The sequence below is a fragment of the Brugia malayi genome (genome assembly GCF_000002995.4).
Source record: "Brugia malayi strain FR3 genome assembly, contig: Bm_v4_ChrX_scaffold_001, whole genome shotgun sequence".
NCBI lineage: Eukaryota > Metazoa > Nematoda > Chromadorea > Rhabditida > Onchocercidae > Brugia > Brugia malayi.
The window spans coordinates 4,680,221-4,694,460 of record NW_025062479.1 but is presented as its reverse complement, the minus strand read 5'-3'; the positions used below and the strand labels follow the sequence as shown (position 1 = coordinate 4,694,460).

The following is a 14,240-nucleotide window of genomic DNA, read 5'->3' as shown; positions in this document are numbered from 1 at the left end:
ACTTCACTCTTCACAACAACAATTTCACATTTGAGCGTAATACTGTTTGCAAGTATGACCATTAAACATTAAACAGTTCATCTTCATAATCATAAAGTTTAATAAGTATAACAAGAACAAGAGCAAGCATGAACAAAATAAAAAATAACATCATTAAAATGAACAACAGCAATGATTTCAAATATTTACACAACAAAAGGAAACAAAGGTAATGACTCAAAAACAACACTGTTGTAAAGAACAGGATTTTTTTTTCTAGCCTGCATTTTTTAATTGTGCAACTTCATCGTCTAGTTTCAAATTAATCGTTTTTACCGTGAACCTAAGTTTTCGAAAATTTTTGATTCAATAATATGAAACAATCACAAATCTTACGAAGAATGATTCAGTTAACATTTCAAAAAACTTTGTATCTTCCTGCTGTTGAAGCATTTCGTGCACCTGTTTGTGCCTGCAAATAATAAAAATTAAAGTCTCTGTTTGTTGAAATGCAAAAAACTTCCTCGATATTATTGATTAGTTAAATCACTAAACTATAATTCAAAATTCCAAAAGGAAAGAGGAAAAAAATCACCATTTGCCGCACTGTATCCTTCATAATTCTTAAAATTTCTTCACGTGCACGACGTAACGCAAGCTCAGACCGTGCTTCCAAAAATAGGAAAAGCTTTCTTTCACCATCTTTCGGCTCCTTATTACCTGGGTAATAGGATCCTTTCACGGAAATTCCTACGTCAGCATATTCTTGCACCTGAGCTAAACTGTCCTGAAATTTTGATAAGTTTTTATATGACTTTTTTTAAAACCCAGTGTTTTCAAGTTCAACGATTTAAAACATCATTTACACAATCTACATTAAAACTTTCTATGAAAACGGTTATTTGGATTTCACTTACAAAAAGGAATATGGTAAAACTCTTTACCCTGGAACATATTTTATAACGAATTTGCTGCGGGAAATCATTAATTTCAATTTCCTCTTCAAAGTATTGCAATTCTGTTTCTGTCTCGACTCCTGGGATTAATTCTGATGGAATATAATTTAAGCGTTCATTTAACTGCTCTGCTTTCTGCTTCGCTATCGACTTTGCCTGGAGAAGAAACAAAGAATTGAAAACTTTTACTATAAAAATCAAAAACTTTCATAATTATGCAAGTTTCAATTTAAGCAATAAATAAATATCAAGTATTAACAGAAATTTTAAATACCACATCTAACAGAAGATGTCTCTAAGAAGACATATTTAGGATAACACAACTAACCGATAATGCTATCGGTACCGCATCATTACCACGCATGACAGCCTCTGCTGTCAAAGAAGCTGCGTCCTTTTCGACTGGTACGGTAACTCCAAGTTGCTTTGCTTCAGCAATTTTTGCCGCCATTGCTCGAGCCTATAAACCAAAACTTTAGTTTAAAAAAAAGAATCATTTCATGACACAGAATAAAAACCCTCACACTGGAAAAAACATGAATTTATTTACTAAAAAAACATCGTAGAAAAAAATCAAAAAAAAAGAGAATACTTTTTCTAATTTGTCACCAGCAACCCCTGAGCCAGAAGTTGTACTACCAAAAGTATGACCCTCGACAATACGTCTTCTGCCCTTCATCATACTACTGAGCTGCTGCTCTATCTCATCATCATCATCATCATCCACAGCATTTTCCATGCCATGCATTAAACGCGTAACTTTTCTCCGCGTCGCTTCTTTCTCATCTTCGGCCTGAAGAAAAAAACCTTTTTAATAGTGAGAAATATAGATACAGTGTACGTTATTATAACATTATATAGTTCTCAAAAACTCATTCAAAAGTCACCTGATCATACTTGTAACCACTTCCAGAAAATCCACAACCCCCGATATAGACCGTTTTTCCCTCTGCTGCCATATGTGCTTTATAGTCTTCCCACATTTTTTTCAGCTGTTCTGGTGGCTCCTTCCCAGCTGTTTCGAAAGCGCGACATACTTCGCCTGCCATGCGTTCCTGTCCTATAGACTGATAATATAAATGACATAAAATTCAACGTGTTTAAAAATTTGATTAGTGATTTATAATTGACGAATAACCGGTTGGTAAGATGAAAGTGTAAGCATATCCTTTATTGCCTGCTCTTCCCGTTCTACCAACACGATGCACATAGTCCTCATAATGATTTGGACAATCATAATTGACTACAAGGATCAGTTTCTTGATATCTAATCCACGTGCAGCCACTGATGTTGCTACCTGCGAAACGATAATTTTCATAAGGTAAAAACAAGTCGAACTTTTAATTTTTAAACATTTTAAATATTTACAAAACCAATCTTCAAGTAAAACAAAAACATGTTGCATGAAAAGAAAGATAATTTAAACTTACTAGCAGCTTAATTTTTCCAGCCTTATAGTCAAGGATTGTTGAGTCACGATCGAATTGATCAATACCACCATGTAATGGAGCACAATTATAGCCACTGCGCATTAGTTGTGCGACGAGATCATCTGCTTTCTCTTGTTTGTCAACAAACACCAAAACATTTCCGTTTTCCCAATAGACACCGAGTAATTCCAAAAGTTTTAGCATTTTTTGGTGTTCTTCCAGAATTACAACATTTTGATTGACATCGTCACAAACGACGCTTTTACCTCCTACCTGAATATAATTTAATTTCGAATTTACTTAAAACCCAAAGCAAAATGAGTTCACTTAATAACCCTCAAATCCAAATACACCTAAAAAATTAATTACCATTATTTCAATCGGTTTATCCAAAATCTTCCTTGCAAGTGCTTCCATTTGTCGCGGAAAGGTTGCAGAGAACAAAACCGTCTGTCTATCGGGTCGTATATTATTCACAATTTTCATCACTTGTGGCTCGAATCCCATATCGAACATTCTGTCTGCCTCATCAAGTACCAGATATGTTACCCGTCGCAAATTTGTTACTTTGCCTCAAAGATTTAATCGAAAATCAAAATAGAAAAAAAATTTTACAGAAAAGGATAGCGTTATTATAATGCAGAATAAGATAAATAAAAAACCTGAATTTCCAAATCCACTAGCTCAATGCCTGAAGAAAATATTAAACCTTTATTTGCAGCGAGCATATCCGTAAGACGCCCAACAGTACACACAACAACTTCAGCTCCACGTTTCAAATCCCCTATTTGATCAGATATTCCGACACCACCATAAACACATGCAACACGAACATTCAGCTGTTTCGCGAACTTATTCGCTTCCTTCCATGTCTGCATTGCAAGCTCCCTTGTCGGTGACATTATTACGGCTGAAAGTCACTCACATCCGACGAAATTTAGAAATTGAAGCGCTAATTTAATCGTAACAGCTAATATACTAGAATTATTTCTGTGAAACATACCAATGGGACCATCCATTTCTTCCAATTCTGGTTGATCTAATATGTGTCTAAACATAGGAAGCAAGAAAGCAAGTGTTTTACCACTACCAGTTTTAGCAATACCAATAACATCACGGCCACTAATTATTGCTGGAATTGCTTGACATTGGATTGGTGTCGGTTTCTTATATTCTAACCTAAACATTCAGCATTAATAAATTTTTATAGATTCTCAGCTCTTCCTCTGGTTTTTATCAATGGAATAATTACTCGCTTTAAACGGAAACAATGTAAGTTATTAAAATGTTTACTTCTTTAAAGTACTCAAAATTTTCCACTCGACGCCACACTGTGCCCATGATCTGATAGGTTTTGGACAATTTTTACCCCTCACGCGTATATCGAGTTCTTCTCGATATTCGTCAACTTCTTTCTTCGTTATTTTCGCCAGTTCAGCAGTTTCCACATAAAAATTCTTACGAAAAGGGCGGTAGTACACCTTTCAAAAGAGAAATCATATAGAACTCAATGTTTTACGCGTCACTAACATAAAAATAAAAGATATTTATCTTTTATTTTTATGGTAGTAAAAGATATTTATCTTTTATTTTTTTTTATGGTATGATTATGAACGTTTAGGAAACTGATGTGAAATGAGAATCTACAAAATGACTAGTTTTAACACCCTTTTAAGTCACAAAAATACAATAAAGATCCTGAAATGTAGTTGCCTTAGAATGGTCAGTCTGTGGTAGTTGCCTTCCTTTCGCAATCAATGATGAAGCTGCTTTCTCAATATCGAAGTCGTCAATAACTGGCTAAAATAATAGTAAGTTGATTAAAGTAAATAATGGATGGAACATTATCTGATGCACTGATTACCATCCTCAAAAGCATATTGATGAGTTTAATCCAACGAAACAACTAAATTCTGCGACAAAGCTTAGTATCACAGCGAAAAAAGTGCTTGTAAAATAAAACGGTAAACAAAATGATGTACCTCTATCTCGTCTTCTGCTTCGATGATTTCACCTTTTTTTGGCTCTAAATTTACATCTGACTTGATCACAACTATGCGGGCTTTTCCTTCATTATTCTGGAACAAAAGTAGAGTGAAACAAGTTTTGACTTATATTTGATCTAACTACTGTAAAATGTTTTTCACCTGCTCCAGCCCGTATTTAGAAGCACGAACTTCCTTACTGACTTCAGACATGAATGCATCCAATGGATCAACTTCATCGTCATCCTCTGACTCTTTTCTGCAAACTCTTGCATGGATATTTACCAATTAGAGAGTGTTACGAAATAAACAGTTCCTTTTTAAAGAGTGCATGTTTTGGCATAAAAATTTATTGACGCACAACTCCTCTTGTATAGTAAACAGAAAAGATTTGCAAAAACTGTTGGAACTGCACGACAAAATAATCAATCAGAAAGATGCAAAGAGTTAAAAAGTATACACAGTAGCCAGTGTTTCAAAATCATAAGAAGCATTACTTTTCAATTTCCTGTGGTGTACTTTCTTCGTCTTCTTCTTCGTTATCCAGTGTCCATTTCTTCTCTTGTTGTTGCCGTTCCTCAATTTTCGAAATACTTTCATTACTTGTTGTTATCTCCCCTTTTTTCCGTTCCAAACGCCATTTTTCGATTCTTTCACGACGCTTTTGCATTTCGATTTCTAATTTCCTTTCAGCTTCATTCTGCAATTTACAAAAAGAAAACTCTCATATATAAAAAACACTTTTTTCTAGAAAGATAAATCAGAAAGATGGATGCTTTGAACCCTTTTACATTATTATTATTGCAAACCAAAAACCTTATCTGTCATGGCAACGATTTCACCCAAATCTAAATCTTTATCCCTTTTCTTGTCCTTTTTACCATCGCGATCAGATCGATCTCGAGAACGACTTCGGTCTCTTTTCCTAGGTGATCTGCTGCGTTCCTTTGTTCTCTTATCCCGTGGTGAGTGACTTCGATCACGACGAATTTTTTCGCGTTTTGGAGAACGATGTTTTTTTGAATCAATTTTATCCCGGCTACTGCGCGAGCTGTGTTTTTCATGTGAACCCATTTACTGCAAAGCAATGCTTTCGAAATGCACACCATCAAAAGAAAGTCTTTAGTAAAACAGCGCAATGAAATCATTTAGGAAACACTCACAGCCAACTGCGACAAATTTTCCAGTATATAATGACTTTTTTTTTAAATACTATAAAGCCCTTACCAAAGTCATTCTATTTGACTCGTTATTTACTTAGCTACTAATTCTGAAAAGTTACACTGCTACCAGAAATTATAAAAAGAAATCAAGAACAATGGTAAATTGAACAAAAATCAGAGCTTACAAAGAATGTAAGTGACATCCAATATCCTCGAATTTAATATATTTAGTCTCTATGTTTCAAAGCTCAAGCTTTGTTCTTAGACATCACCACATGTCCGCCAGCGAACTAATGCTCTATACTTACGTCTCATGAACTTCCTTCCCGTGCTAATTCAAACCCTATTATTTATTTAACAAACCTTGCACCAACGGGAAAATACCCAAAAGACCATCTAAACAACCACATATAAGTAATTGAAGGGCGGCTCGGGCCAGATGGAACAATTTGTTTGAGGTAATTTCGTGATGATTGGGGAATATAATTAGACTTGAGGGCTTGAAAGTTGACACGAGTCTCTTCCGTTTCTTTACAATGGCAATCAGGCAGCTGGGAGATTTATGCCGTGATTTGAATGGGATTGCTGGGGAACTGAACAATGCCGCACTTGTTGACAATCTTCGACTCATTCGACGACGTATCGAGAATGTATCGAAAAAAGCAGAGCAAAGTCCTTACTGGCGTGGACAAAAACCGTCGCTGGTGGCTGTTTCAAAGACGAAATCTTCCTCGCTCATTCAGTAGGTCCCATTTTCTTTGTTGAAAACACCTTCACTACTCTGAAAAGAATCGTGATGCAGACTCATCTTGATGTGCTCTTAGTGAATCTTATGACTTCAGGGTTACTTTTTGAAGAAACCCGCATCGTTAATCAACCCAACGATCTAGCAGTTGGATTAGAATCAGAGCTTTTTTTTAGGAATGAAATAGGGATTAGAGTTGGGATGTTTGCTTTCGAGTTGTCGAAAATTTAAGTTCTTAACTGTAGATAACGTTTAAAGGTGTTGCTACGATGCAGGACAAATGAAATTTGGTGAGAATTATATTCAAGAACTTGTGGATAAAGCAGAAGCGCTAAAATCAAAATGTCCGAACATACGATGGCACTTTATTGGTACAGTTCAGTCAAATAAGGTGCTGTTTTGAAATTCAGTTAAGAATGCTATGGAAAAAGAGCAGCCCAATAGCGAGCTCAGGATCACTGATGTGATGAGGGTGCACTGAAACTGAAAAGCATATGTGCAGATCAAATTTGAATTACTTTCATAAATACTTTTTAAGGTGTTTGATGTTGATCACTTTCCCTGATATACTTTAACTTGGTAGATTGCTAAGCTGGCCGAAATTGATACCTTGAGTTGTGTGGAGACGATCTGCAACAAGAAACATGCCTCTATGCTGGAAAAAGAGGTTGCAAAGCATAATCGGAAATTGAAAGTTCTGGTACAAGTTAATACGAGCAAAGAAAAGCAAAAGGGAGGAACAACGCCTGAAATGGTTATTTTACTGTCTCACCTTATTGCTTTGTAATAGTTAAAATTTTCCAGCTTGGGGATTTGGGACGTAATAATGAAAGATTATTTCTATATTATGTGAAATGCAAAGTAGTTAAGGAATTCAGAAATCGCGTAGGTGCATTTGAAAGCAGAGTAGTCCAGGTTTTTCGCAACTGGTTCCCTCGTGAAAGAGCTTGGTTTTTAGGCGATAGAATTAGCTGAGTTTATTCGGATACACTGTCCTTCGCTGAAGTTCGGTGGTTTTATGACAATTGGTTCTTTTGCTCACAGTGTATCGGAAACTCCCAACAGAGATTTTATACAACTTTTCGAAGTACGAAAAAGGTAAATTGTATCAGTTTGGCTATGATTTCAAATCTTTCAGTTTTATCATTTGCAGATTGTTACATGTATTATTCTAGGTTTTGCGAACTCACACAAGAAAATGAGAGAGATTTTGCACTTTCAATGGGAATGTCAGATGATTTTGAAGCGGCAATAATGTTGGGTAGTACGTCGGTGCGTGTTGGTAGTGCTATATTTGGTCATCGCTTACTTAAAACAGAGCAGTGTAAATGACCTTGTGGAGATGTCATTTCCGTGATCAGTTTGGCTCATTTAATTTGTACTACTAATTTTGAGTGTCCTGTAAATTTTTTCCTCTTACTTGCGTTCCATGAAAAAAAAAAGTTTTATTCTAAGTTTCGTTTCAATTTCATGGATAATATTTAAATATGTGATAATATATTTCTTCTCTGAGCATTTCCACACATCTTTCTTCCTTGTAGATTAAAAGGCTCATTTAATTAAGTTGCTGCATCTAACATTGGCATTTGTTGTATTAGTTGTAGGTCTTGTTAAAAATTTAATCATTTTTAAAAATGAAGCAATTTTGTTTTGTCTTTTCTTAATACTAGACATAAGTCTGAAGATGATAGACTGAACGGTATTCACTGTGGTGGTAAATGGCTCTTGTTACGTGTCGTGTTTTGAGAAATGAATATCCAAAACCGCTTCCGACGTAAGAACACATGTCACGGCACTGTACTACATCCACACCTTGAAAGGCTATAATGCAAAATGTTGGGCGGCCATTGATATTGCAAGCAAAACGTTGAACGATTTCTTAAAATACTTTTTAGCAATTTTAATTGGAAGATGAAAAATGGACATAAGCGAGGATCACTCATGCAGAAATATATCAAAATATTCGTTGTCGTCTTTCTATACTGGTAAATTAGTGGATTTGAAACGAATTCCTAAAATTGTGATTTTGATTTATTGGCAAGCTTTTTAGAATTGTAATTCGACTGAAAATATTGGGAATATTGTTTGTTTAGGTTTTTTTCAATAGGCCTCGTGTTTCTGAACAAGTATTTGCTAAGCAGTGATTCACTTAAGGTAAGTGCTTCTCATAGTTATGGGGGAAGTTTCTATTATATTCTGGGAACAAAATATCACTTTTTATGTTCGGTATAGGAGAAGAGTTGAGTATGTTCTGTTAATGTTACTGTATATTCAATCTCGAAATTTAAAATTCTGGATTGTCTTAAGAATTCCCTCAATTTGCAGCTCAATGCACCATTGCTTGTAACCTGGTATCAGTGCTTTGTGACAGTGTTGTTGTGTTGTGTTTTTTGTTGGGTTTCTAAACTATATCCATCATTGATTACATTTCCATCCATACGATTTGATCACCGGATTTCGAGAGAGGTATATCTATATATTTTAATTTCATATGTTTATGGTACTATTTTTTTTTCGAAATTTTGGACTGTCGTATCACTAGCAATATCTGGATAAGAATCTAGATGCACTTGAATTTGTACTGCCTTTAAATTACTCAAAAAATTGGTCCTTTCCTTTATAATTTTGCTGTACATTTTAATGTTGCATTTTCAGGTGTTACCGCTTTCATTTGTGTTTGTTGCTATGATAGCTACCAATAATCTTTGTTTAAAATATGTTGGTGTCTCATTTTATTATATTGGAAGGTCGCTTACTACTATTTTCAATGTGGTGAGGTTTGATATGAATGGTATTGCTCCCAAAGTACAGAAAAAAGTTAAAGTTTAGAACATTTAAGGTTAGAACAGCGGGAAGAGATGTTGAAAAATAACTACTCGAAGTTGAAATACCGCGAGTAAGTGTTGGATCAGTAATTCTTGGCACTAAAATTATAGAGACTAAGATAATTGTTAACTGTAGGGATGGCTTTTCGATAGTCTTTTAAATTGTAATTGATGCCAAATATCAAACCAATTCCACTTGCAATTCAGATATTTTCATATATCATTTTGGGACAGCTAACGTCACTAAAAACGATTCTGTGCTGCTCATTAATTATTGGTGGTTTTCTTCTTGGTGTGGATCAGGAAGATGCCGCGGGTACATTTACTTTCATTTGAGAAGTTTCATTGGTGATTTCCTCTTCAAGGTCCTTATGGATGATGGTTTTGGCTTCCGAAATGGTTACTTCGCATTAGATTTTTTTTGTGATTTTTTATAGGAACTTTATCCATCAGTGGTGTTATCTTTGGAATAGCAGCGTCCATGTTTGTTGCCCTGAATGCCATTTATACACAGCGGACTCTTCCATCGGTTGGCGACAGTATTGTGCAGCTCACCTTGTAAGCTAAATAAATGAAAGGTTAAATGGTAAAGCATCAAGTCAAGTTATTTCTCTTTGGGTGGCCTAATGGGGTTACAATTGATTTTACAGAATTTTGAAATCCTTGGACTCTTTATATTTTAGGTACAACAACATAAATGCACTAGTGTTATTCCTACCTATCATATTGTTCACTGGTGATATCAGTGAAGTGTTTTATTTCCATTATTTAACCTCCTTTCGATTCTGGACTTTGATGACGTTGTCTGGTATTTTTGGTTTCTTAATGAGCTATATTGCTGGATGGCAGATTCAGGTAGTCTTTTGTTGCCTTTTGCATTCATCAACAATAATTTATCGTTTTTGTCTGGCTCGAATTTCTTTTTTTTAATAATTCTATTGTTTAGGTAACATCGCCTTTAACACATAATATCAGTGGCACAGCGAAAGCGGCAGCGCAAACTGTTATTGCAGTTGTATGGTGGCACGAAATGAAACCATTGCTTTGGTGGGTAAGTAATGCAGTTGTTCTCAGCGGCTCGGCTATGTATGCAATGGTTAAACGAAAAGTTAGTTCCTTATTTCTGGCGAATTTCTGGATCAGAAACAATAAACTGAATTTCTAATTTAAAATGGATTAATTTTTTAAGCGAATGACCCAGCTGCAGGTTTGGAATTGAATTTATGAATTTGCATTTTGATTTTTTATCTGTAAATAGTGTCTATTTCATATGTTCCTTGCCTTCCAGGAAATGACTGATAAGCATGAGGCTAATAAATCTAAATTGAATAGAAGTATGGAGCAACAATTTGTACCGTCCCGTTTCAGTGACGATGATGAAACAGTGTAATCAGTATTACGTTATTTTATGTGATTCATCAGCAAAATCTGTTTCTGCATCGCCTTTTTATCATGTAACTGTATGCCACCTAAAGTAGCCGCTTTTTTGTGCTTGTTTCATTGATCCCTATATCATTGTTAATATTTAATTGATATCTCTTACAAAAAAAAGTATATTTAGCCAATTATGTCGTGATGTAACTTGTCTGGTAGTCCGTTTTCTAAATTCTTATCCACTGTATTACACATGCCTCACGCTTGCTGCGATGGATAAAAACTTGTTCGAAAACAATTATTTCTGTTGACAGTAGAATAAGTGATAGACGACGTTAAACACGAGATTTCAGGAGAATCAAGAGTTAGATTAAGGTGAGTGAAATAGCAAATTTTAGAGATACTGAACATTTACATTCTGATGGTCGACGGAGCTTAATTTTCATTACATCGTATCGAATTTGTTGTAGGACTTTATTGGGAACCAAGGTCTTTTTGCAAGAGGTTTTTTTTCAAAAAAAGTACTCATTTTCGTTGTGACATTTGATCGTTTCAAAGTTTTCAAATTGTAGAGAAGTGTTTTGTGGTTTGTCAATATACTCAACTTCTCCTGGTATTTATGTATCTTTTAATCAAACAGATTTCAGTAGTTAGAGTGTTTTAATCTTTGAAAAGCTACACAATAAGCTAGAAAGTGTAACAATAGTACTTGATAACTTTACCCCTTATCTGTTCAAATCCTCATAAGCTTTACGAAAGAGACAAGATCTAACGATTTGATAATTTAAGATTTTATCCAGGGAGTGAATTAAATAGGATGGTCTACGAAGGTACCTTTGTCCTCGTTATTCGGAATATCCATTTTGGGAGTTCACCGCTATAAACATATATGCATATCTTGGGATGTGTTAAATCATTTTGCCTAATTTTACAGTAGATTTTCTTTAGTGACCACTCCGAAACTACGCCAATGACAGTCCGAATTCACAAAAAAAAAATCACAAAACGGGATGTAGACCTAGAAACTCCAGAGAAGTTAACTGCGAATCTGCACTTCTACTACAGCAGATCCCCCTCATTTAATTCACAAAAGATTGCGAATTTGATTAAACCTAATTAATGCGTCAACTCTAAGTAGTAACTAAATTATCGCTATGAAATGTGCCAAACAGTAATAACATCTTGAATGCGATGGGTCAGTTCTTGGCAGAAAGAAATGCTATGGATTGAAAATGATGAATTGAATGTATTACTTCGAAGGTGTTAAAGCAGATGCAGGAATCCCAAAAACAATTTTTAATTAATTGCAGACTGCATTAGAGAATATTTCTATTTCCGACAGATTTATTTTTCAGAAATAAATTCATAAACTGAGTGTTCGTGTTACCATAGTAATTTTTCTTTAAACTAATTACGAAGTACATCCATGACTGGTATTTATATCTAATGCATTATGTAAGCTGATAGTCCAAGATCTTGTTTTAGGCATTCTTCTACGAATATTGCATGGTAACTCTAGCAAACGTTTTCTTTCCTAAAATGACAAAAAATAAATGAAAACATGCAAAACAATGATTGAAACTGAGTTAAAATTGGGAACGGCAGCCTGAGAAAAATTACATTCTGATAGGTTTCTAACAAAGCAATAAGCGTTCTTGCGGTTGCAACTGCCGTAGCGTTACAGGTATGAGCAAATTTTTCCACACCACTCGAATCACGATATTTAATGCCTAAAGCATAAGGTTAGAATGTCAGAAATGTTTTGAATTTAAATTATCAAACAAAATTAATGCCACAGAACAAAAACAATGACATTTATATTTTCAGAAAACATAAACGTTCGTAAAAATACAAACTTAGCCGTCTTGCTTGATAATCAGTGCAGTTTGAAGCACTTGACACTTCACCAAATATTTTTCTTCCTGGCATCCAAGCTTCGATATCGAATTTCCGAGCAGCTGAAGCACCTAATTCTTCCGAGGGCATATCCAACAGTCTGGAAAATTGATGAATTGATCAGTTTTATAACAATAGACAAACAATTAGTACATGATGTCAATCAACCAATGCAGACCTGAAGTGCAGTCCCAGGCTTGAAAAAATCGAAGTCTGTATTTCGACCATTTCACTTAGCAGCAGGTCACTGTCATTTTCATTGCAAATAACAAACATTTCGATCTGCAATTTTATAAAGGTGAATCTGTTTTGTAATGGTGAACCAGATGCAAGTAGAATAGACTTCAAATACTAAACACTAAATTATTCCATTAAATTTACCTACTGATCTGCTGAAAACAAGATTTACTCTTGGACGTCACAACTAAGACTGCAGCATTATTGTAACTCTTCTATTAGTGCGCTGCGTTCCATAACATCTTTTTTTATGAAAAATGCTTTTAACGGATAAAAAAAGGACCTTATTAAATTCGTGAACTCTGTACAATTTACTTTCGGCTGCATTGGTCGCAATTTCTGGCCGAAAACATCTGCTCAAAGCTTTCAACTTGACAGGCAGTTCATTATGTCCGAAAACTCGTCCACTTACCAAACTGCTGAGTCCCATTTCTCCAAATACAAAAATCCATCCGTTTGAATGGAGATCTTGTGTTTTTTAGATTCCGAAATAACATAAATCTCCTTTCTCAGACAAAATTTGAATGTACAGAACTTTTATTTTGATAAATGATCATAGCTTACAACAACCAAACTAATTAATGAAGGAACTTGATAATTTCAGTCGTTCATATTTTTTGAATCCTGACATAACAAAACCTATCTTAATGTAACTAACTGGAAGGCAATCAAAGTCTTAGATTTCATTCTCACTTCAATCCAATTAAAAATGTAATATTACGCAAAATATAATCACTAACCTGATGTACCCGACAAACAGAAGTTGCTGTAGTTCCTCATTCGATACAAGATATCTTTATCCGATCTTTGCTGTATCCCACACCCTTCAGCAACATTCTCATGAACTATGTCCGGTACAACGACCGGACTGAAACCTTTTTGTTCCACGATCGATGAAACGTAGTCAAGTAAGGCAAGTTCCAAATCAGCCAAAGGACCTAAAAGATGTTTGGAGGCTGCAATCATAGATATAGTTTGAAATTCAAAATGCAAAAATTTGAAAGAAAAATACCGACAAGTGCATAACTTCGTTCACCACAAGCATTCAAAGGATTATAAAGAGCTTTCCAAGCTTTTGCAATAGTTTCCGCAGTTTCCAAATTACCGTCCTTTCGTTTTTCACCAAAAAAACGAACAGCGTGAGCATTCGAAAAGCTACCCTTTGCAACGCTTGGATGACACAAATTCGGTATAAGCATTGCTTCTTCGTAGAGCTGCAAATTCCACTCTTTTTTTTTTCCTTGGCAAAAAAAGTCCATTCAAACTCGGAAAAACTTTACAACTTAACACATTTCAATAGAAAACAAATACTTTGTTCCATAACGATTGGTACTCCTGCTCAGATTGTTTCAGCTTTTTTGAATAATCTTGGATTTGTCTCCACAAGCTGTGGACAGTATCGATATCACCGACACCTTTGCGACATCGTATATTTTCCTTAATCAGGTCCACATTTTTGTCATTTAATAAAAAATCGAAATCCAATTCTGGCCGGGAAAGGACGTTCGATATAGAATTTATTAGTCTTCTTTTCAGCGACATTTCAAAATGAAAACTTCCATCAGTTATGTTGTATCTGAATCTAAAAAAAAGAAAATTTGATAATCACTTGCAGTGAGTCTTTGAACAAGATGGCAAGATGGAAAGAA

The 14,240-nt window shown here is 34.9% G+C and overlaps 4 protein-coding genes across 4 annotated transcripts; 2 read left to right on the top strand and 2 right to left on the bottom strand.

Annotated features, from left to right (window-relative positions):
• Positions 1-397: 397 nt before the first annotated feature.
• Bm4324 (Uncharacterized protein) lies at positions 398-5,425 on the bottom strand (the record flags this gene model as incomplete). The annotated part of the gene is made up of 17 exons (XM_001899369.1): positions 398-451; positions 575-766; positions 924-1,091; positions 1,264-1,395; positions 1,528-1,728; positions 1,823-1,995; positions 2,074-2,233; positions 2,367-2,639; positions 2,736-2,938; positions 3,076-3,276; positions 3,370-3,545; positions 3,660-3,847; positions 4,047-4,166; positions 4,349-4,444; positions 4,514-4,610; positions 4,849-5,051; positions 5,168-5,425. 17 exons carry the CDS (start codon positions 5,423-5,425, stop codon positions 398-400), a joined length of 2,895 nt encoding a protein of 964 aa, XP_001899404.1.
• A 625-nt stretch (positions 5,426-6,050) lies between these two features.
• Bm14019 (Uncharacterized protein) lies at positions 6,051-7,591 on the top strand (the record flags this gene model as incomplete). Its single annotated transcript, XM_001899370.2, has 5 exons — positions 6,051-6,256; positions 6,518-6,650; positions 6,843-7,013; positions 7,218-7,357; positions 7,435-7,591. 5 exons carry the CDS (start codon positions 6,051-6,053, stop codon positions 7,589-7,591), a joined length of 807 nt encoding a protein of 268 aa, XP_001899405.1.
• A 579-nt stretch (positions 7,592-8,170) lies between these two features.
• Positions 8,171-10,474, top strand: Bma-nstp-10 (Uncharacterized protein; the record flags this gene model as incomplete). Its single annotated transcript, XM_043073637.1, has 9 exons — positions 8,171-8,244; positions 8,353-8,413; positions 8,585-8,725; positions 8,915-9,031; positions 9,292-9,400; positions 9,522-9,642; positions 9,768-9,939; positions 10,031-10,192; positions 10,373-10,474. 9 exons carry the CDS (start codon positions 8,171-8,173, stop codon positions 10,472-10,474), a joined length of 1,059 nt encoding a protein of 352 aa, XP_042929571.1.
• Positions 10,475-11,869: 1,395 nt separating this feature from the next.
• On the bottom strand, positions 11,870-14,133 carry Bma-sars-2 (Uncharacterized protein; the record flags this gene model as incomplete). The annotated part of the gene is made up of 8 exons (XM_001899372.2): positions 11,870-11,992; positions 12,079-12,188; positions 12,315-12,454; positions 12,533-12,636; positions 12,875-13,023; positions 13,332-13,529; positions 13,604-13,805; positions 13,903-14,133. The coding sequence occupies 8 exons, from the start codon at positions 14,131-14,133 to the stop codon at positions 11,870-11,872; spliced, it is 1,257 nt and encodes a 418-aa protein (XP_001899407.1).
• Positions 14,134-14,240: the final 107 nt, after the last annotated feature.